General features: G+C 33.4%; 2 protein-coding genes across 2 annotated transcripts; one reads left to right on the forward strand and one right to left on the reverse strand.

The window, feature by feature from the left end:
* The first annotated feature begins 7,243 nt into the window (after window positions 1-7,243).
* Window positions 7,244-8,438, forward strand: LOC122578712 (ethylene-responsive transcription factor ERF061). Its single transcript, XM_043750731.1, has one exon. The coding sequence runs from the start codon at window positions 7,415-7,417 to the stop codon at window positions 8,309-8,311; it is 897 nt and encodes a 298-aa protein (XP_043606666.1). The 5' UTR covers window positions 7,244-7,414; the 3' UTR covers window positions 8,312-8,438.
* Window positions 8,439-10,676: 2,238 nt separating this feature from the next.
* Window positions 10,677-15,776, reverse strand: LOC122579966 (anthranilate synthase beta subunit 2, chloroplastic-like). Its single transcript, XM_043752234.1, has 8 exons — window positions 15,627-15,776; window positions 13,909-14,202; window positions 13,543-13,613; window positions 13,384-13,421; window positions 13,185-13,295; window positions 11,611-11,710; window positions 11,312-11,447; window positions 10,677-10,996 (listed from the first exon to the last, which is right to left on the reverse strand). The coding sequence occupies exons 2-8, from the start codon at window positions 14,179-14,181 to the stop codon at window positions 10,892-10,894; spliced, it is 834 nt and encodes a 277-aa protein (XP_043608169.1). The 5' UTR covers window positions 14,182-14,202; window positions 15,627-15,776; the 3' UTR covers window positions 10,677-10,891.
* Window positions 15,777-25,666: the final 9,890 nt, after the last annotated feature.

Genomic DNA, 25,666 nt, shown 5'->3' on the forward strand with positions numbered 1-25,666 from the left:
TTTAGGTTTGAATATATCTGAAAAGTTTAGAGGTCGACCCGGTCATGTTTTCCGATATGGACACATTATTCTGACATAATTGTTTCATAAGACGTTTGAATGAGTCAAAGTGATCATATGTTTTTACCACATGAGTGAATTTGAAGTATCAAAACTCTACTCGCATATCAAACAAACGCGTCAACAATATAGCCATCTAATGGATCCCACCCCCACACAAAAAGACACAACTTGATGCAGGCCCAACGGTTGAAAATAAGGCTTTATTATATTTAGAGTTTCAAAGAGCTTTTAAAGGTGCTTCATTAAAATGGGCATAACTTTTGCTACAAGGCTCCATCTTCGACGTGCGATCAGCCAAAACAACTGTTGGAACGAGGAGTATCAAGCTACAAACCGCCAAAGAGTCTTTGATCCCAAAAACGCCGTTTTCTATGAGTTATGGACCTTTTACTATGTTTTTCGGGTTTTTTTTTTTTTGAACTTTCTTTTTGTTATAACTTCCGGCCCATTTGTTTGTTTAGGCCCGTTCGAATTTTGCTGCATTATTTATGTTCGTGTAAACCTAGAACTTAATCAGCTTTTATGATATTACAAATTTGATTTCTCTCTCTATCATTGTGTGATAGTTTGATTAAACTCTAATTTTCGGTATTCTTTCGAATAACGAATATTAAAAGAATTGGTCTTCTCATTCTTTTGAATCAACAGGTCCGATTATCTATCTTAAATTTCCGTCTACGTCACAACTTCTTCTTGATGATTTATGATTATAGATACATGTCAAAAGTTCACTTTTTGTAGAATAGGAATCAATAAATATTGTGAGGTTGATGCATTAGGAGTGCGATCGATGTATCAGCTCAGATTGTGAAGGGCTTGGATTGGATACAATATAGTCAAACGTTCTGGTACAATTAAGGGCCCAGATTATTATCATTCACTAAAGCTATCTCCAATGGGATGCTCTTGGGTGCCCTTAGATATCTTTTGCCGTTGAAGCTTGTCCAAAACTAAGGATTTTTTTTAAGGATGCCCTTACCTAAGGGCATGTCCTTACTTAATATATTTTTGTTTTTAGTGGAGATAAAAGGATATATAAGAATATTTGTATGGTTGGAGATAAAATTATAAGATTTGAAGGATTTGTAAAGATGTATAAGAATTTGTAAGAATTTATAAGGATTTTTAATGATATGATGTGACAGCTCAAGGATACTTCTTATCATTGGAGATAGCCTAATAAAAGATAAAATGCACTACTCCACAACACACTCTAAATAAAGTAGTGATCACTCATGCTAGCTTTTGTTAGTGTTGTTCATTTTCAAATTAGGTTCATTTTATAGAAAATGGGAATTGGATAATCTATTCCAAAACAAAACTTTATAGCTATCTGCCTATCTTTACCAACTTCTTTTTGTCCCAAAAAAAAAAATGACATAAGAAGTAACTTTGACATATATATGCTGAAGTGAAAACGGATTATTACATAGAATATAATATGATCAAAATATGTATAATGTGTGTTGCATTTCACTAAGATGTGGTTGTTGACCTTTGGTGAGTTGGGTCACATGATGTACCTAGACTAAAAGAGACGTGTCGTTTTTGTGTAAACAACAGGGCCAAAAGCCCAAGACCCATTCAATACTTGTCTTTTTCTATACACCTTTTTGGCTTTTTGTATTAATTTCACATTTGGGCCACATCACTTCATTCCATTGATTCAAATCCTACAATCTTGCTTTACAGAGCATATATGTGACACTGGAGTAAATTCAGGGCTCGGGTTGTAAAATGATGACGTGTTTTTAGTTTATCTTTGATTAGACAACATATATATGCTCAAGGATTTGTATACAAAGGGTATTATTGGGGTAATATTGGGGTAAATGACTCTCGATCATATAGAGTATTATTTAATCAATATTTTTCATCATCATTTTTAGACTTTTTCTCTAACTATTTCTCATTTTGAGATAATATAAAAGTTATTTCTAATGGTGCATAAACAAAAATCTGGTTGTCAGGATATTTGTATTTTTAAATATAAACCACTCAAAACTTCGTAACAATAATATTACATTGAACTTAGCCATTACTTAGTCAATTCCTTTCACAATTTACCAGCCATATAATCACATCGATCTTATCCACTTTCAGAGTTAACATAAGTGACATTGTCATTCGCTTTGGTATAAAGTTACCGGTAATCCGAATTCCAAATTTGGCACTCAATGCCATCTTAGTTGCACGACTCCTCCAACGATTGCCATATAACGGTGCATTCATCAATATCATGGATTATCAGATAATGTGGTACGCAACGTATCCTTAATGACATTAGGTTCATTCGATTCACCATCCATTATAACTATACGAACTGTGTATGGTGAGAAGTATTTGTAGACAATTTAATTTCAAACCACTAATATATCTAAATCAGTGACAACCACAGTACCACACCCAATATATTTTCCAGATTGTTGTTACATTTGAGGGAAAATATTTACTCTATAAATTTTTGATCTATCTGAATTGTGTATGTATTTGCCTATATAGATAACATGGACATTTTCTTGAATTGTGGAACCTCGTGTAATGTTTTCAGAAATGTTGAAATCCGGTTACATAAAAGCTGCTTTTATAGAAGAGAAAAAGGTAATCGGATCTTGACAACACAAACTTGTGGTTAACTTTCCATTAAAAAAAAAGGTGGACTACCAAAGCATATGTGAGTTCAAAAAAGTCCAAACTTTATAGATGTTCTTTACCAAAGTTTATGATTTGTAATAATGTCAACAGAAAGATAGATAGTGTAAGAAGTAACATTGTCAACTTATTCTATGATTAAGGACGAGCCATAAATGGGTTCGTAATTAAAATTGTGAATGCGCCTTTCTTTTTTATGAACAGCAATTGTGAATGCTCATGGATTATACCATAAATTAGAGCAATGGTTGTGTGACTTGTGTGATGTGTCGCTATGTATGGCTACAAAATTGCAAATGTAACTCATGTTGACTTTGACCACACACTCGTTTTTTTAAGACTCTCTTTTTCTTAAAAAAAAAAAAAAAAAACTACTCGTATACTAGAATGCTTAGACCTATACAATTCGGTATGTGATTATATTTGTACCTTTATTATCCTGAATCATCTTTAATAAATATTAAAATAAAACCTTTAATTCTAAATTGGAAAAACAACGTACGAATCTCACGTATTACGCGAGTAATAAGCTAGTTTTATTAAACTTAATTAAAAAAATTATAAAAGGGTATCACTTTGCAAGCCACGGCGATAGTTATGTACTACTGGGTTGTTTTTTCTTAGTAGATATTTCGTATGGGACATCAGACGTTGAATGTCAAGCTACGTCCCAAAACTCAACTTTTTGCAACCCTTGTCCCATAAACCCCCACTTCAATCACTCAGTTTAATTTCAGAAAAAAAAAAAAAAAAAGGTTCAGGCTATAGATTTATTATATGTATGTTTTTATGTAACTAATGAACCTTAAAAAATCAATCAATATAGGTAATATATTTTTCTAACTTTTGTTTTAATATTTTCACATAATACTTATATGATTAGTCTATGTACTTAGTGTAGGTAGTGCAGGTAAGTATTTTCTTTCGATAATAAAATAAGATTCAAATGTATGTTACCTATATATAATATATATATATAGTCACTCTAAGTTGTATGAAGCATGTTTCAAGGAAAATTAATTTTAAAAAAGGCCAAAAGGGTATATGTATCCTAACCATATGTAGTGGTTAAGGGTGATCATAACAACTCATACTCTATAAAAAAAACTCTATTTTTTAGTAATATATTTATGTATTTATTTAGCTTTAAAGGTAAGAGGCAATGTGTAGTTTAATTTTGTAATTTAATTTTACATCATGAAAATTGTTAAATATTGTTAAATGACTCCAAAATAAAAATCTTGACTCCGTTCTCGACTTAATTTTATTAGATGACTGATCTAATGATGATCAAGGATTTGAAACATTGCCGCAATCAATGTATTTTACCTATAAAAAAAAATAAATAAATTGGATGATCATCGATATGTTTTGCACTTTCCTTTGTACGTACACCATGGGTAGTGTCAATCCGAAGAGACATCATGCGGCAGACATGTGTCGGCATCAAATCGCTGTGCAAGGTTTGGAAGGTAAGTAAAAGAAATGGTAAGAATATTGTTGTTAATAATTTGTGCATTATTGCCAAACACTCTTTGATTAGACATGAGTCTATGCCAATTGTCATGTGTCATTATGTTGTGCAAATTGTTTCATCGATCTGGCTATCGTCGTTAATAAGATTGTTCATACTTACTTGACTTTTTCATTCATATCGATTTAGTTAAGGTTGTCTATGTTTAGATATTTATTTAAAATTTAAAGCTGAATAATGTGGAGTATTTAGATTTTTATGTTGAACGGCACACATGCATAAGATAATGAAAGTATGGGAAGGAAGGAAGGGGTGTAAAGTGAAAAGGAGGGTGGGTTTGACTTTAGGATTTCACATGCGAGAAGGACCACGGCTCCGCCTCTTCTTTCTTTTCAATAATACACCTATCACCACACCACTTTTTGAATTCAATGTAGCTTATCTTCTTCTTCTCCTATCAATTAAGCTCAATTATATCTACTTTAATTCACACTAAATAAATTTAAGAGTGACTTACAAACAAAAAAAATTACAAGTAACGGCATAAAGAGAAGGGGTAAACCAAAACTTAGATGGGGAAAGAAGTACTGTATATCAAGGCTAGTTATATGGAAGGTGAAGACCATCACTGTTGGTGGCATGAATAGTAGACCAAACCTTAGACAAGTGGATTAAAATTAAGACCGGTCTGACAGGTATACTTAGACTAGAATCAGAAATGTGGGCATCTATTTCTACCTCCCGTTTTGTCCCATATACACCCCTTTTTGTCCGATAAACAGTTGTACAGTATGCATTGTTTATTATAGATTGAGGGGTGTATTTAGACATGCAAAAGAGGTGGAAATAATAGGACCTGTCGATAGTCGTTACTTGGTGGGTTAATTAGAACCCTTTATGCTTGAGGGGACATAGACATTGAGACTATTGTGCTTATTAAAAAGAATAACATCGATCAATGTACCAGAAATGTAAGAAAGAAATTGAAAACAAGGTTTGTGCATCGCAAAATGTACCGATTGTGCAAGAAGTAGTAACTTATTTTGTACATCGCAAATGATTGTGATGCAGCATGTGGCCCGGTTTTGTGACACACAAATCACATTTACGTTTTATGGGTGAAAACTCACAAAAAAATCTTTTTTTTTTACCATTCTCACAAATCGATGTTCTTAATTAATTTCATCAAAGTCAGGTTTTTTTTTAATGTTTTCAGTACAAAAGCTAAGTAGTCGTATATAATTTGGAGAGGATATCTTAATTGCCTAACGTTAGATTTTCAAACTACTTAATTTCTTTTGTTTCCACATTTATGTGAAAGTTGAAGTAGTATCATTAGTTAATGACCATGAACGTGGATGTACAGAGTCCATGACTTGTTACACAATATCTATATATATAAATGTATTTGATTCGGCCATGCTTTAAGGTTTGGTTTAGCTTTTGAAAACTTAGCTCCAAATACCATGTGTTTTGTCGAGATGGTCGTAACACATTTTAACGATCATTTGTACATGCATGTCTACTCCATCACCTAGACTTTTCTAGAAAATATTATGGTTTGTTATCAAGCGTGCGTATAGCTTAGAACTGTTAAACGATGATCTCTTACAACAAACATGTAATTCAAATTTCCTTTTTGTAAATAAGTTTTCATTTTAAAGGTTACGAATTCGATTTCCTACATGGAAGCTCCAACAATCTGTCTTAGGTCGACACAGAAAATGAGAATTGAAGAGTATAAATTGGTGTTGCTAATTAAGACCTTCCAATTGTGTTAAATTTGGGACTTTACGTACAACCTCTAGCTAGGCTCTATCAATTAGATTTGTACCATACTTCTAAAACTAATTTAAGACACTTTTACATTGAATACATTTCAGCTTTTGGGGAAAAAAAAGTTTGATAAAGGAGTGGAAGCAAATTTCTCCTGGAGAAGACCCATACCCACCCTATGATAAAAGCAAAATGGAGACCACAACTACGCGTGGCAAAATCTTCTAATTGTCCTTATAAAATTTATTACGAGTAGTTAACAACGAGTCCAAACTCTCTTACAATCTTCCTACCAACAAGGCCAAAAGGTTCACTTTTTTGCACAACTAAAATTGAGGCCAATTGAGACTCAAATGTGAACCCAAAAATCTACCTTTTTGACCTTGAGATGATATTTCTTTTGTAGTTTTAAGAGGCCTACATAGATTTGTACCATGACATTCATAAAGGTTATTGAATGAGAGGTTTCATACATATGTTAACAAACTAAATATTTACTATATTACTCGTTAAATATCCAAAGTCGTTCGGTCTTGCTTAACCTAGTGTGTGTTTTTGGATAAAAGAACATAAAAAGATAGTGTACTTTATATGGATATCTATTTCAGAACTTAAATTTATTAATCGTTTACATCTAGAAACGGTACCATACATATGAAAAACGGATTGGAAGTAAACTTTTAAGTTCATCGTGTCGCGTACGCTACAAAAACGTCACAGGATGAAAAATTCAACATGATCAAAGTTACCTATACGTCAGTTACCTCGACAGCATGTTGACCAAAACAAAATTACAAATAAATGAAAATATAGGAAGATCTTGGAAATGGTCTAATGGTTAGTTATCATCTTTTCTCAAATGATGTCTTGTGTTCAAAACCTCATTAGGTAAAAATCTTGAGATTAGTCAAAATGGTCAAAAATGGTCATTAGGGAAACCGGTTAAATTGTCAAAAGATGTGTCATCCTTAATACTTCAAACTATAAAAACCTCATCCGTTTACCTATTTAAAAATAGATATGAAAACCTGAGATAGAAAAGTTTGAAAATATATTTACCCTTTCTATGCAATTTGAGCTTTACTTGTATAAAACCATACAGGTTTTATAAAAGACTAACAATACCCTCGAGAGTTTTCAATAACATACACATATTCCATGGATAAAAATGTCACTTGACATAAACTATGTAAAGGGACCATATGGCAAAAATCTCAAAATTTTGCAGCTATAAATACACCAACAAGAAACCAAATCAGCAGATAGATTTCTAACCTGTAAATTTTCTTTGATTCCCAATTCCAATAAGTGTCAAACCTCCAAGTCGTTGCCATTTTATATATATATATATATTCTTCTTGTTGTTCTGCAACGAAAGCATTTGATTCTAAAATAATCCTTTTTTCTTGTTCATATACAGTGTAATATTTACCAAAATTTTTGCCCATCATGCAGAAAAACAATCCATACAACAATGACATTGGATCATCACTTTCTAATCTAATATTAAGTGGTGGCCGGAATGGTAGAAACACTTTAGATTCAATCTTTACTCATTGTTCATCATCAGTAACTACTTCTGACTCTATTCGTCAACCACTCGGGTCTTCTGTTTACTTGAAACAAAGAGATTTGCTTCAAAAATTCTCTGAGCAAAACATGGGTAAACTCAGGCTGTCGAATTTAAAAACGACAAATGGGCTATTCGCCCAGTTTCCTGACTATTGTGTCAACCCATACAAAAAGAAGCTCTATAGAGGAGTAAGGCAAAGGCATTGGGGTAAATGGGTAGCTGAGATAAGACTACCTCAAAACAGAATGAGGGTGTGGTTAGGGACTTATGAGACGGCTGAGACGGCGGCTTATGCTTATGATCGGGCTGCGTATAAGCTACGTGGTGAATACGCACGGTTGAACTTCCCAAACGTACAAGACCCGAGTCAGTTGGGGATCATTGGAGATACTCAGAGGTTGAATGCTCTTAAGACTGCTGTTGATGCCAAGATTCAAGCCATTTGTCAGAAAGTCAAAAGAGAAAAAGCCAACAGAATTAGGAATAATAATAATAATAATAATAAAAAGAAGCCCAAAGAGATTGATGAAAGTGTTGGTTGTGATGAAGAGAGCGAAAAGGTTACGATTTCATGTGGTGGAAATGAATTAATGTCGTCATCACCAAGCATGTCTGAAGATGGGTTCTACTGGAAGGAAGATAGTTCACAGTGTTCAGCCTCGGGTGAGTCAAAGGCGGTTGCAGAAGGTGATGAGTCGGTGTTTGAAGGATGCTCTCTCGCTCGTTTGCCTTCATATGATCCCGAGTTAATTTGGGAGGTTTTAGCAAATTGAGAAAATTTGTAGCTTGGGCTGAAACTAATCTTCCAAAACGTTATTTAGAGAATTTTGGCTACTTTTTTTTTTCCAGTTTTATGTTAAGCTAATATTAGTATTCATTGATAAATTTTCTTGAAGATAATTTCTTTCTTTCTTTCTATAGTTTCATGTCTATTTACTTTTACCATAAAAATTAGAGAGGTAAGCTACACTTAGGATTTTACTGCTAATTAAACTTCTAAAATTATACCATAAACATAAGTTATGATCATATGATGAAGGTTATGAGGGTGTTTTTTACATTACATTAATTGTTTATCTTCCAATGTCATTTTTATAGGCAAAGAAGGATCCCAGATTCCGGTGCACAAAATTTTTTTAACCTAAAGGCTAATCCATGTGTGTTAACAGGTTGCCCTTGGCCCGAATATTCAAATGTCTTATTTTGACTTTTGAAGTCTTTCTTTCATAACTTTCTGTAATTTTTTTTGTTTGTGTTATATAATACTTCATGTAAAATATATAGATATATTGAGCTTTGGATGTATTTTAATTTATATAACTTTCATTAGATATTATACTATACAAACAAATATACTTACAGTCAAAATTAGAGAAGAAAGATTCAACAAGTCAAATATAAACATTTAAATTGGAACGGATGGAGTACTATATATACACAATATACATGTAAGTATATAAGATATACGGAGTATATTTCAGAATGTGTAGCTAGGCGGGTGCTGGGAATAATGCTCAGCCACATAACTTAAGTTCTATCCATTATACTAGGTCTTGAATATGCGGAAAATAACCTATGATATGACACTGTGGTCCAAATGTCACATAAGATTGAATGTCTAATATCCTCAAACAAGACCCGTTTGGAATTTAGTATTGTCAATCACATGTAAATGGCAAGTTGCCAACACAATCCAGCTTTATCGTTGAAAAACCATCCTAAATTTCGCTTTCTAACTAATGCTACAAGCAGCAGCACATCAAATGCAACTTGGATAGCGTGATAGAGGGAAGTAGGATCCTCTATAGTGAGTAAATATTTGGCATCTATCTTGCCAAATAGATACCACTCACTAACAACCATCAAGAACTGAGTTTTAGTTACCCACACAGCTTGTATTCTTTAGGTTACTAGTCCAATTTCCATATAAAGTTTAAATCATTTCAACCCATATGAAATGCTTTGATGCCACGATTGCATGTGGCAAGTCCATAGTGTTTACATATAAATGGGTTGATACGTATTGCAAGTTATCTCAACCGCTCAATAGGGTAGCTAAAGATCGATTCTAACGAAAAAAAGGTGGAGATGTTTGTCTTAAGTCTATCTTGTTTGTACTTATTTAAATGTATGTTTCAAGTGTTTGGACAAGAAACTCGTGTAAGGTCCATGTCAGACCCGAGTTTCTTAGTTGGGCCGAGTTTTGGTCCGGCCCGTGGACCCGAAAACTCGGCTGACCCATTTGGTTTAGCCTATATATAGTGATTAAAACTTATGTTGAAGGTTAATCATTAGTTAGTGTCTTCTAATTAATAGCAAATTTTGTGTATGTTGATTGCAACTCTATATACAGACTCAATATAATTAATAGCAAGTTTTGTGTGTGTTGATTGCAACTCTATATACAGACTCAATATATGGCTTTGGCTATTAAGTAGTTGTGTTCATGATCACATATTGTTGATTGTGTGTATTCAGGGATTCTGCACTTGAATAGATTGTTTGCTAATCTCAAAGATCTGAGTGGCTACAGACTTACGGGAGACGAAGGAGCGGGATCAGGGCGAGGCCGCGTGAGAGTTGTTAACCAATAAGAAAAAAGAAAATATTTGTTTTTTTTTTGTGGTAATATCAAGATGTGATGTGACACATTGACGCTGATGTGTCAGCAAGAAAAAGGTCATTGCTAGCATAGACCTAAAAGCATACTAATGAGATAATGCGTATCACAAGATGGGAAAATGAAGAAGTAATATAACGCTAATGTACCAGTAAGGAAAAAGTAAAGAAGATAGAAATTCACTATTGGCATAGACTTAACCTTACACGTGAGATAAGTTATTAAGTTTACCAGGACAAATGTTGAAAGAAAGAAAGGCAGAACGCAGAAGGCTCTGCAGCATTACAGCAAGCATGCAATCATCATTTGAACCAACATGTGCTAAATTGGAGATGACAATGACCTACAAGAGCCCTAACAATATTCAAATTACTATGCAGATGATTCAAGAGGGTGTCCAGCCCCTGCAATGTATAATACGATTATTTATACTTTATCACAAAATGTTTGATTTGTCTTTTAAAAACTGTACATGTGTTGACTATGTTACCCAGTATTTAATAATATAACAATATAAATGAACTAAATAAATTTACTGCATTTAAATGCACTACCATCCAAAATGTTATGGTATAAAAACTACCAAAAAGGAAGAATGGACTTGAATATGTCTACTTAAAAGACTAAAATATAAAAATCAACCGAAAAAGATTTCAAGTCGTTTGGTAAGTCTAAACCAGATGCCTACAAAAATAACTAAAGATCTTTACTGAGAATAACATTGGAAGTTATTTTAGTCCCCAGAAACGGCTTCCCTGCTTTCAATCAGTTTGATGAAGTTGCTAACAATGGTCTTGCCCTCAGTTGTTATAATGCTCTCTGGATGAAACTGTACTCCCTGCAAGCCAAGATAACACAACATTAAGAAATTATAAATTTATAATGAATGCTTTTATAAGCTTGCCTTCCATGATACCATATGGCATAATGCTCTGTGTGATATTATAAAAAGTTGCATTACAGCAACTTGTGTTTTGCAAAAAGTTTGAGAAACTTGTAAATACACCTCTGTTAAAAAAAAATGTAAATACACCTTAAGGGAAAAAATGTGAGATCTCAAAATGTTAAAGGAAGTTTGGAGGAGACATGAAAACGAGGTGAGAATCCGATTATAATTATGGTCATGAACAAGACAAGAAAAAATTAATCTTACCAACAAATGGCGATACACTTTGTGACGAGCAGCCATTACAAGTCCATCCTCTGTCCATGCTGTGATCTCGAGCACTTCACTCGGAAAGCTTTCCTTTTCAATTACAAGGCTATGATATCTACCTACAGTAAATGGACTGCAAAAAAAATGTGACGGACATAAGCATAATGACCATCCACACATACAAAAACCCTGTTGAGGAAAATATTATCATAGGTGTATCTTTAACTTTCTGTGTTAGGTTCCATTATTAAAACATGGGTAACAAATGGTTAGAACTTAGAAATGACCGAGCATACTTTGATATGCCTGCAAACAAACCATCTTCCCCACCCTCGTTATGATACACCAGTGAACTTTTTCCATGCATAACACCATAAGGAGACCGCACAATTTTCCCTGCAAAAGTTTCAAAGTAGTTACCACATGCAAAAAAAAAATCGCTTTTAGCAGCTCTGTAAATAGCAAGTTTTGTAACACAAATATGCTAAAAGTAGTGCTCACTATTCGAGAATAACAAGAATCACACGTAATAGAGTAGATTGTTATAATTAAAGACATAGCATTAACCTATGCAGAAAACCAAAAGAATAATAAAAAAGGAAGAGAAAGAGAAAGAAGGAATTAAAGATAGAAATATATGAATCCAAAAAAATTCAATCAGGATCCATGTAGCAACAGATATGAAGCAGAGAGAAAGAGAAAACAACTCATATAGATATAACTGAAAATTAATACAAGTTCAATTAAATTTCAAATAGCAACTACTTTAAAGTGTATGCAACACGTTACAGCAAGCTTATTCTCACTTCTGGAGAGAAATACACATTATTTAAGCAAGCAGTTTTTCGTAAATATGTATATGGATCATCCATATTATAAAATGCATTAGCCACCCTCATTCAAGATTAAGGAGCTCCAATAAGAATGTGCCACATCACTATCTTCCCCACCCAATAAAAATACAACACGTCACCCTCCCTCCCCCTCATGCAACACTGCATGCCTGAGAAAACCACCAGTGACAGGTTGAGAGCGCCAGACACCGCCGGAACCACCCAAATAAAACCGCCAGACACTATGTCATCATGCATTATGCAGTTACCACGCTAGTTTAGTCTATAAGAAAGACCAATAAATTAATCATTTATTGACGGTTATTACAAAATGAAGCTTAGGAAACTGGTTCAATGCTTTTGTCCCAGAAAGATGCATTCACTTGGTACATAGTTTGACAAAATCAAGCAAATTCCAATTTAAAAATATACTCCTAAATTTAGACAAAAACTGAATGAAAAAATATTTGTAGAAATTCACCATAGTTTTCAATTGTATCTCATAATGATTGTTCATTACTACTAGAAAAGTGTAAATTTGGATTTAATCTTCCCCAAAAAGAAATTATCTGGTTCTTGGGACATAAGGAGTAACATAAGTAGTGTTTCAATGCATCAATGTCCCACTCATCAAGACCAAAAAAAATCGATAACCTAACAATCCTTTTAGCACTAAAAAGGTTAACTAATCAACAATAATATAGATTTTGCATCCACTCAACCAGAGCAAAAACAAGTTGTTTACTTTCACTAAATACCTAACCCTAGCTTTCCGATATAAACCTATATTTTCATCATTTAATGCACTCGATGGTCACGGGTATCATCTCCGTTGAACAAACAATTTCTGTACCTAAACATCTGCTTCCTGAATTCACCTGGCCTAATCAAGTCAGTAATTGTTCAAATCAAGAACCATAAAGTGGAAGATTATTGATCATGTGTCCTTGATAACAGATAATAAATTTAAAACTAAATGGCCCATTACAAGTGCTAAATCACAATAGCTGATATAACAGAACGTCAAATAAACTGACCTCCAAAGGCTTCACCAATGCACTGTAGTCCCATGCATACACCGAATAAAGGTACATCAGGTCCAAGTTCCAGTACTGTCTGCAATGATATTCCTGAATCTTGCGGTGCACCTACAGAAAAAAAAAAGAAGGTACAACATGTATTAGATTGAAATAATGAAGGTCAATATTGTAGGGGAAACCAGAAGAACCACCGGACCTGGTCCCGGCGATATAAGAACTCCTCTTGGCTTTTTCCTATGAATAACATAAAAGATAAAGTAGATATAAGAAACAATGGAAATGGTAATAAGAGAAGAAAAGGTGACAACTAAAACACTATGTAATAAAAACAATGATAAGTTAAACGGTTAATTACTTTCTAAGTTCATCCACGGTAAGCTCATCATTCCGGTAAACCTCAAAGTTGCATCCGAGTTCTCCCATATACTGTACACTAAAAGGAGACATTAACGTAACAAAATCTAACAAATTGTCACGTGCCAGCAAGTAACCATGAGAAACAGTTTGGAAATAAGTTAAAGGTAATGTATATCTATAATCAATGTGAGGTAATACATATAACAGCAGATACAAACTTATCATTAACACACTTTCCTAGCACATCTCCACAAATTATTCAGGTTTACCCACACAAAGAAACTGATTTTCAAGAAACGGACTTACATTCATTTCTCTTTTCGGAAAGCGTAATTCTGTACATAAGTAACGAAGAGGGGGGTACCTGGCAAAGGTTGTAAGTGAAGCTATCATAATTGTCGATTACAATTATAGGGTTGTTATTTTTGGACAAACCACCAAACGAGCTTGAAGTTTCTTTCTCAGAGATAGCATGACATGGCTTTGGTAGGATTCTGGTTTCCTTCGATCGTGTCCCGCAAAAGGTAACATCATTTCCAGGAAGTGACTGGGAAGCCTTGTTGAGATATCGGGTTTTCTGAGGGAATGATGATCCTAGTTGAAAGGAAGGGTTCTGAGGCAATGTAATAGCCATCATGGTTTGTGTCTTCTGGAAATCCTGCAACGATAAAGATGAAAGATATAAACAAATAACGTTCGTTTGGAGATTTGTGCAACACTTGAGCCACAAATTATGAAGCATAAACATATATATTGAAATTAAAGCTGTTGAATCAGAATTATAACTTACACACTCTTGAACAAAGTGTTTTACTTACTAAATTTCTGATTTCTAAAATGACAGATAGAGCAGGAAATAAATAAGCAAAGCAAAGCTAAAAATCAGGGCCACTACTACCCACTATCCTAAAAACTAGGGAGAACAAGCCAGCATACTTAGACTTACTCTACACATAAAACTAGCAGTAAACTAAACCAACTAAATTGACTCCACGTGAAACATTTTGACATTGACTTTCAACAAAAGCGTGTGTCCATAAGTGAAAATTCTAACTTAAGGTTAACCTTTCACTAGCAGAAAAAGACTTAGGAAGTTTTCTATCTGGTTTAATCTTTGTCACGCTTTGAAAAGATAACGAGAAGTACAAATTGTCATACATTCAACATCCAATAACTTCAACCATGTCTGAGACAACTAAAACGTTATTCAGAAAATCGTGCAAGCTTAACATCAAACAGATTCTCACCTTCTCATAGAAACTTCAAATACATCCGGTTAATCTTCTTTTTTTTTTTTTCTTATATCACTAATCGTAAGCTAATCCAAAATCCCATGCTTATAATATCAGGGAAATGGCATCAGAATGTAATGAACTTTATATAAAAAGCTATTTTTGACATGTTCATTAAACCTAATGGACGTGCAACACGTTATCGTTTAATTATAGACTGTCAACCTAAGATGTGGCCGCACGCCACATTATAAAATAAATAAATTAAAGAAACTGATGCAACACCACCGCGGCGCTTACCGGCTATAGAAAGTTCATTTACATCAAATGGCAACGTGTTGCAGGTCATTACATTAAGTTAACAAATCTTTAACTTTGTTGTATTCACTAGTAAATTTAGTACCATTAACACTATAATATATACTGGCATAATAATATTATATATGTTAAATAACTTCATATCATATTAAAAAACTATATATATTTAAAAATCAAGTATAAGAAAATAAATTCAAACCAAAAAATGCTTAATTAAAAAAGTCCTGAAATCGATTTACCCTGATTGAGAAGAGAGTATGAAAAAGGTGGTATAAAAATTAAAAACCTAACTTTATCACAAATATATAAATAAATTACATAATTAATACTGTAATTAAGACAAAAGCAATCAATGGAAGTATATAGTCTATAAAGTGTGGTCATCAGATTACTGATTAATGTGGTTAAAATATGCAATAATATATTGAAAGAAAAATTTTCTAAAAAAACAATTTGATGACAAATATAGATAAACATATAAATAAAGAATCGAAGTATGTGTAAGAGATATATATAGAGAGAGAGAGAATACCTTGTTGTTGATGTTGTTTGAGTTTGAATGAATGGACAGCTTGACAGAAAGCCTCTGGTCTGGCGCTGAAATGATGATGATGTACTGTTTGTTCAGTGATCTTGAGGGAGACTGCTGCAATGAAACCGTTTTTAATTTTAATTTAATTTAGGAAAATGACCGGCCAGTATGGTTGTTTTGGTATTGGTATTTATACCGTAAAACATGTTTCTAAGATATCGGTAGGACACATAATTGATAAACGTTTGACCTGCATAATAATCGGACCCAGCGGACAGGTATTTCTACTTTTCAGATTCTCGGCAGACAGGTATGATTTTCTAAACATTTCTCATTTTCCGTCTTGCACTCCTTTGTGGCCGGAGGTCCCTATGGAAGCAGTCTCTCTACCTTTGTGTAGAGGTAAGACTGTCTACTGCTTACCTCCCCCATACCCCGCGCAGTGATTGGGTCCTGTTGTTGTTGTTATTACATGCATAAAAAACATCTTATTACTTGCATAAAAAGTAGCACTTTATATATCAATAACCGCCCTCATAAATTTTCACCATACAAACTACAAATTTGAATGACAAAACTCTTTAATGTATTACCTTGTGTATGGATTATGGCCGATAATAAAGATAATCCCCTCTTTTAATGGCTTGCCGTAAGAAAAAAGATTTTGTTGCAAAAAATGGAGAATGGTCACCTTATTAAAGCAAAAGGTAGTTTAAACTAAGGAAATTGCAAATGGCCCGACCCGACCTGACCCGACCCACGAAAACCCGGCCCGCGACCCGCAAATGCATGTAAATCGAAACCGAGACCCGAGCCGTGAAGGTTCGGGCCAGTTCGGTTCAGGTCGGGCCTTCACTTTTTTTCGGTTTTTGCCTTCACCCGGACCGGCCCGACCCGCGTGACCCGTGACCCGCGAAAACCACAAATGCGTGACCCATGACCCGGCCCGTTTGGACTTCGGACGGGTCGGTTCAGGTCGGTCGCGGGTTTTAATGCTCATCCCTAGTTTAAACTTCACATGACATCTGGTTAAAAATACCATATCTATATAATTTTCTTTTAAAAGGTTTACTAAATTTTATGAAAGGCAGAAAGAAAAAAATATATATAAAAATACAACTAACATACTGTTATATACAAAGCTGGAAAAAAAAGGTACAACTTGAGTCGAGAATATCCGGAAGTGAAACGACAAAACTCGATAAACTCAAAGACACGAAAAAAAAATTTTTCTTTTTTTATATATACCCTCACTGCGCCGCAGTGAGGTCGAGTACTCCCACTGCGCCGCAGTGGAAAACTTCTGACCAAAGCTGGAAGAACCCCCACTGCGTCGCAGTGGGAAAAACCACCTACACTGCGTCGCAGTGGGAAAAACCACCTACACTGCGCCGCAGTGGCCCAAAACCCTGCAACATCAAAATGCCCACTTTAAGATTCACCAAAACCTTCAAACCTCAAATCAAAAACTAGGCTAATTACATTCCAAAATCGAAAGCAAGAGAGGTAACCTGAAAACGTTCATATTTTGACAAGTTCGTTTGACCCACGAACCACTACACAACCATATGGGTCGATTACCCAATTTGACAATTTACAACCAACTAACCATCCATGTCAACTCTCAAACGACATAAACATGACCATTTACAAAATGTACCAAAACATGACGACTAACATTCAAAATGTACCATGAGCCAAAGTCAAGAGGGACAACTAGGTTTTTAACCAAAATATGCTATTCTTCCGAGAATAGCCAAAATACCTTCCAAGTATCTACAATCACTAGCAACTTCAACCTCTATTCTTCAAGACAAGCAACTTAGTTCCTTCTTCCGGAACTACCTATAATCAAAGGGTAAACATATGAAAGGTAAGCGAATGCTTAGTGAATATGCTTGCATATAATCATATAGACGAAAGAGGGCAATGCTCAAGGGACTGTTGCATATGGACTATGACACCGTCGTGTCATATCCATAATACTCACCCTTGGACTAGGCATTACATGGATCCATATAAGCAAATGATTACAATCACAATCAAATATAACAATAACAAATGCTCCACATGAGCCTATGGCCACCAATTAGGCCTGTAATCAAACTCAACCATAAACATGGGACTTAACGCCAAATCAGTTACTACCATGGACTCACTCAACATGAATGGTAATTGACCCGACGAATATACAATATAAGCAAGTATACTCATCTCCTTCGCAAAAACAACATAAAATCAAGATAACCGCAAAAGCACAATATCAAGCTTTCAACCTATCATATATCATAATGCATACATAAGAAAATGTTCACTTTCCTAGCTATCTCAACATAGCTAAACAACCCTTTTCACTAGCATTCTAACCTCTAACCAATTCCACTAAGTCATTGAGTTGCTTACTTAACAAACTATTCATAAAAATTCCAAGATTTCATCATCATCATCATTATTTCAATTACTAGTAAAATCATTATTTTTCATAGTTGGAGCTTTTCTACCACATTCTCCTTAAAAAAATCAAAATTAACATAAGCAACTCAATAACTAACCCCAAATATCCAATTACTTGGGGGAAATCATACTAGGGCTCATCACTAGCAAAAACCCCCAAATTCTTATTTTCAAGAACCCTAATTTTTAGCAAGGAAATTAAGCTAAGAAGTAATTACCTCCAGGAATGCAAGACAAATTTTAATACTTGAAATCACTAAGTTCTCCCTTCCCCTCTTCCTTGATGAATTCGACCACCACCACAACCAAATAACCCAAACCCTAACTTTTTAATCTTGAAAGATGAAGGGATAGATTGTTCTTGATGATTATTATTATTGGTTTTTAGCCTTGGATTGAGATTACCAATTTGATTTTTGGATGGAATGCATGTGAAAAGAGAATAAGAGTGGTAGTGGAATAAGGTGAGTCAACAAACAAAATGGCTGGCATCCTTGGGTGATGCCACGCCCCATGCTTCCTTTTGGGTAAAATTTACCCGCTATCCGCCAAAGTTCCAACTAGATCAACCCCCCTTTTTAAAACAAAATACTAGGAACTTATTTTAATGTCAAAACTACAAAAAGGGTTAATTTATTACCTTAAAATTATCGGGGTGTTACAGGAAGTTTAGTAAATTTTGTTATAAACGGGAGGGCGGGGGTGTTAGAATCTACAAAACATGAATGTTAATTTAAATTCATCCAAGGGTCAAAATGTTTCTAACTTAAAACAAAAAATACTCACCTAACTAAACATGAATATACCTATTGTAAAGATACAGACCTCTTTTATTTAAGTTGAATCGAACTTTGTAGGTGAAATAAAATCAATAATCAAAATTAAAATTAATTTTTAAAAGGAAATGATATTGTTACAATAACATTTAACCAACAACAATAATACATGTATTATACAGTTTTACACTGTACAATGAAATTTATATATTTATCATAGATGGTTAAATTATGTCGTAGGAATATCACTTCCTATTTTTAAATTTTAACCATAGATTCTAATCTAATGGTAAAGTACTAAAGTTACAACTACCTCTAAAAACTTTAAAAATCCTTATCGTATAATCCTATAATAATCTGTTCCAACTTCCAAAACCACTAGATAGAGGTGGGCAAAATATCCGGTTCCAAAAAAACCGATTTGGATTATCTAGGAACTAAAACCAGAAAAAACGGTTCCTTCCTAGTTTTGAACCGAAAAAAACCAGAAAAACATGGTCAAACGTTAACCAAGAACTGGTTCCGGTTCTTGAAGAACCGGTTACAGTCAACATTGACTGCGAAACAGTTCCATCGGTTCCAATCCAATGCCCACCTCTACCACCAGATACATTAGTCCACGACCCAATGTCATGCATAAGCCCAACACGAGTCCATAATCCAATCATAACTCCAACGTTTTGTCATTTATGGTTATTGAGGATAAAAGAACACTATCCAGTGAGCCACTACATAAGGATGGGCCCAAAATTCTTTTTAAATATACCTCCGTCGCCGTTGCGGGTTTGCGGTGTTGCCTCGTTGGTCTTACGAGGTGAAATTTGTGATTACGAATTAGGGATTAGTTATACTTCTAAGCCCATAATGGCGGTTATCCAGGTGTAAACGTGTTTATGATTTGATTTATGCTTTTCTCAAATTCTTGACTGAAAACCAAAGCAAAATAAAATAATCAAGAAACCAAATAAAATGCGATGATCCAAATTCGAATTAAGCAAACTAAAACATTTCAATTTATTCAACATTTTATTTGTAAAATTTCTTCCAATATTTTTTTAAATGAAAATTTTAGTGGAATCATTTATTAGAAAATAATTTACTAATAAAAGATACACAAGTCGTGGTTTTTGGCTCAACTTTCTGATCGGTACTTTACCTTTACCAATCTCATCCATAATCGTCGATGTAAAGGTCCCAAAAAATACAGAAAAATCGTTTCATGAATTGAAAACGGAGGCCTTAATTTATAGAAAAAATGGAGGAGTTTAAATATTCAAATAAATTAGTTCTAATCGATAAAGAACCAAAGAAAGTTACTAACTCGGTGATCTTTTGTTTTTATCGTCCGATTAGTTGGATGATATCTTGTAAATTTCTCTAAACATCAATGTTACATATAATCTTTCTGTTCTTTACTATTTTCTCAATTTTGGATAAAAGACAAAAACAAAAAAGAGATAAAAACGGACAAAAGATATGACAAAAATAGTAAAATTAAACCCCGTGGGTTCTGTTTTGCTTTTTGAAGATGACGATGTAACTAAAGGAACAAACCGAAAATGTCCTATCTATCTATATCTCTAAAGTGGTGGTGAATGGTGATGGCGATATAATTTAAGGAAAATGATTAATCAACCTAATTGATGTGCTTAAAGATATGCCTAAAACCTTAAGAATTTAACATGTGGATTCCACTAATTATCTTTCCTAATCTTGCCCCCTGATTTTTCTACATGTCATCATCTTACAATTAGGCACATCAAGTAGGTTGATTTATCATTATCCATAATTTAATTTTTCATTGCAAAGGAAAATTTATTTACTTTTTAAAAACAGAATAAAATGTATTAAATACGCAATGTAAAAATTTAATTTGAGCATAAAGAAAATAGATAGAAAGTTGGATAACTAACTCATTCATCTTTTACTTTTCAAAAAACAAAACTCATTCATCTTTTACTTTTCAAAAAACAAAACTCATTCATCCTTTGTGTAAAAGGTTTAATTAATTTAATATATTTCGAGAAGTCAGACTTTTTCTCCTTTAATATACAGCAAATATCATATATCTCTATCGTAAACCCCGTAGATATCATATATACTAAATTTACAAATTTTCAATACATGATGTAGAATGGTTGTAAAGCAAGTTTTAGGTAAATATGATATTTCATGCTTTAAGAGGGGTATATATAAAATTAACTCGAGATATATACAACCTAACCGGGATGTTCGTGGCCTTTTGCGAACTTTTGCCTACCTTTCTTCATGAGCAATGTTTTGAAATCCGGACTGGACAATGAATCGGTATCATAAATATTTACTGGTCAGACCGGAATTAAACCAGATTCGTGACGAAGGTTACATATATCAAAATAATATCACAAGAACTCTAACTTAAACTTAACATCAAATTAATAATACTAAGTTCTAACATCAATTATCCACAAGAGCTTTTTTTTCCTCTATCAGTTTCTCTCTATATGGATCTCGTCAAACACTAGTGGTCATGGTCAACAAAACGTTGATCAAAAGAGTGATTAGGAATATTAGGGTTAGTATTCATAGAAAACTAAGGCATCGGTCTATTTGTCCCCTTTTTTTCCCAAAAAAATTTGAAAAAAAAGAAAAATAAAGACGTTGACTTTCTTTGACCCGGTTCACGCCGGTTTGAATACCGGTCCGGGTTCGTCTGGTTCACGCCGGTTCGCCCCGTTCAATCCGGTTCACATTTTGCTATCAAACCGGGGTCTATCAGGCCGGATTTCTTAAAATATCTGGTCAGACCGCGGTCCAACCGGATAGACCGGCTGGTTTGAAAACATGAATCATGAGTGTGTTTATTTTTATGTTGTCACCTTTAGTTAGCTTTATATATCAACAGAAAAATGAAAAGCAGGCGTACTGATTGAGTGTCAATATATCTATCTTCATGAGTGTATCTACCTAAACCTTAAACTTTTACTTATCTATACTCTTTTATAAAAATTATTCACTCCCCTACAAATAGAAAGTGTTACTCAAATGTGACATACAAAAGTGTATCTACCTAAACCCTAAACTTTTACTACTCTTTTTAGAAAATGTTAAAAAAAAATGGTTACATACAAAAGTACTAAATTACTCTTAATAAATACCCACTATGGAAAAAAATTTCATAAATTACCAAATTTTTCCTTAATGAATTAATTTACTCTATAAACCTTTATTTTAATAACGAGATGGGTGGTGCTAGTGGCAGTGGTGGTAATGATGTGATTATTAATCTAAAAGTAACTGATGTAAATGGTTGTGTAGTTATTTTATGGTTAAGAGATATATCTTTTGTAAATACCTTTATTAATAATATTATAGAGATATTAGGTGGAAATATTTAAATTAATTAAAAAAAAGATAGAAAGTTTGGATAAATATGAGTGTAAAATATTTTAGGGATATATTGGATAGATTTAGTATGTGAGTTAGGAATGTGTTGAAAATTAAGGGTATTTTGGGTATTTTAAAGGTAGAGAGTTAAAAAAAAAGGAGGGTAGTTTGTTTATTAATATAATATAGATATAGATATAGATATAGATTAATACTTTAAGACCTTGTCTTCTAAAATATTTCACTATCACATTTACATCAACCTACACCACTTGACACCGTCCCCGCCAATAATACTGTCACCGACACCACTAAACCGTCATCCCCACCACTGTCGTCGCATTGCGCGGGTACCATGCTAGTTTTGATGTAAACATATTTTAGCGTAGTTAAAATTTTGTATCTAAATGAAAATTTTGTAAGATTTATTTACATAACTTATGGTATTTTATCTGAGAATCAGCTCGTTTGCTTCATTTTCTTTCATTTTAAAGGATATACCCAAACTTCAAACTTAATGATATATGTGTACTAAACTAGAAACTATTAATGATTATAAAAACATATAATAGCATCTCAACTGAATGTAACAGATTATTCTAAATGTTAGTGGTGGCCAAGAAGATGGATATGGATTTCGATAACGTTTAAAAAGAATTTTAATAGAAGTTGGGGTCGATTTGGTTGACCATACACCATTTTATATTTAGTGTTTTGTTTTCCTCCAATTGAAATATGAATATTAGTATTATAGAAGAAACAAAAAAATATATGTTGAAACAACAAACTTACATGAAATAAACACATAACATTCCATATATTAAAAGTTTGAATATTTAAAGAATCTCTTAAAAATATGCATCTTAGTTAAGATGAAATTGGTTTTTGGACATGTCTTGTATGTGAAACATTACTAGCTTGTTTAGTAATGTTTTTTCTTTTGTTATATAGAAGCCAACGAGGTTTTTCCCTTTATTCAAATAATATATTAATAAAAATATAATTTCAAGGCTGGGTAAAAACCAACTGGGTTGGATCAGTGGTTGGAGCTCATGCCTCTGGAAACAGAGATCATGGGTTCGATCCTCATGCCCAGCAAGACTGGAGGTCCTTTTCTACCTATGGTAGAACCTGGAAGCAGCCTCTCTACCTTTAGTAGGGGTAAGGCTGTCTACATATCAACCTCTCCCATACACCATCGAAGACGGTATTGGAACCCAAAACCCGTGAAAGACGGCATTGAGAGTTTTTTTTTATAATTTCAAGGCTCACAAGTAGTGAATATATAAAAGTTTAACGAAACTTGAATTTAAACTTATTTCATTTACACAAATTTTATGTTATGCTCAAACTGGTTTGAGTCGGTTTAATTCAAATTAACAAGTCAAATTCAAACAATTTAGAAATAAATCGGTTTTTTTATATACCAAAATCTTAGGCCGGAGAAATTGGTCACCGAATTGGTGATTTTTCTCAATATGTCACGTCACTCTTACCTAATAAAAACCTAGTTTCCAACTCAAAATTCTTTAATTTTCTCTAAACTTCACCAAATAAGTGCGACGATGTTACCGATTTCAGTTAATTATAACAAATCAAGTCATCTCCGTGTGTCATCTCCCCTAGCTATCTCTCATCCTCACTTCTTCTATCTTCTCTTCTAGATAAACATCACCAAATCAAGTCACCGAATTGCTTCACCGGGGATTGTGGGAGTGTTACTAACTCGGTGACGTTGACGCCAGACTTTCACCGAGCACCACTCTCCATCCCCTTATAAATAGAACCAAATTAATCACTTTTTTACATGATTAGTTGAAATTATAGTACGTGTACATTTAGTCGCCAGAAACGAGAAAGTAATAAAGAACGGATTATTGGACATAAAATTTAGTACTCTTTGATTCGTGCAAAAGAATCATTCGTACAAACGACAAAATGATACAAGGTTCAAGAACTCAATGGAAGGAAAATGACAAATGAGGGTCTAAATTTTCTTACCATGAGGTTGCTGACACTAGATTAAATAAGGAAAAAGATAAAGGAAAACAAAACAAAACCTTAAAGTGGAAAAAAGAGAGAGAAAACGGATTCAAATACAAGGTACTTGCCACAAAAATCTAACCTTGCTTTTAACTTGTCCTCTTAGCCAATCATATCACTTTGTTTCCATATTATGTATAAACAGTTCTACCCCTCTTTAGTCCCTTTTCTCCATTTTGTAACCCAGAAATTCTCTCATTTAACTCTACGTATGTTTTGGAAATGAATCTTACTAAAGATATACAATCATATTGGGCCACATATTCTTATAGATTTTGGCTATGTTTGTCACAAGCTTTTCAATAGCTATCCAGGAGATTTAGTTTTTTGTTTTAAACTAAAAGCTCCTAACATATTAAATGTTTTGTGTGGATACAACTAGTTTTAACTTTTATTTGAAATAAAAAGCTCCAAAATGAAACAAAAGCTTTAACTTTTCAATTAAGCTTTTAATCTTTAAACAAATGTCTCTTGAAGTTGCAACTACAACTACCATACCAAACATTTTTAATAAATAAAAGCTCAACCTAACAACTTTGTTTAATAGCTATAACTTACAGTTCCAACTAAAAACTACAGGTACAAGTTACCTGATCAATGTCGTTGGACCGATAAAAAATAAAACTAATTACCACTAATTAGCTAGGGTAAGTCGAGTATCGTATCCACATGGAATCGAGGGAAAGTGTTAGACAATTTTATAAAATTAATTAAACTAGACATAAACTTAAAATCGATTTGATTGATTGGTTTGTTTGATTAAAACTAAAGTTGAGCATAAACTTAACAAAATACTTCAATTAACAAAGTAGACCATTCTCATGCTCCTAATTATGCTTTCAAATATGTAACCTAACTTATATTCGTTGGAAATCACATAGACATGATTCGTTATAACGTTTGGAATGAATAACTTTAAGAACTAAAGTAATCGGTTGTGATGATTCACGATAACGAAAAACCGAGGAATTGACACAACTAGATTTTCAATTCATTAAAATAGAATTACTAGTTCATGAGAGATTCTTTCAATAATCCATGATAAACACTAATTTGAAATCAAAAGATAGATGAATTTCATTCAAGGTCATAAACAAGTAATCATTCATTCAAATCCAAACAACATTAGATGCAAAACACAATTAAGAATTAAACATCTAATCCAACATGAATATGAGAAAGGTTGAACATAAAAGTCTTACATAATTGTTCACATGAGAATGATCAATAGAAACCCTAGCCTATAATCTTCATCATTGATTCTTCAATTAAAGCTTGAATCTCCATGGAATTGTGATTTGATGATGATCTTGGGGTGTTGTGTATGTTAGGAAACTGCCCAGGGATGATAAAATATGAAGTGATTACTTCCCAAGTCGTCCATGAGGGAATTATAAACTG

Source organism: Erigeron canadensis, chromosome 8 (genome assembly GCF_010389155.1).
Source record: "Erigeron canadensis isolate Cc75 chromosome 8, C_canadensis_v1, whole genome shotgun sequence".
Lineage (NCBI taxonomy): Eukaryota > Viridiplantae > Streptophyta > Magnoliopsida > Asterales > Asteraceae > Erigeron > Erigeron canadensis.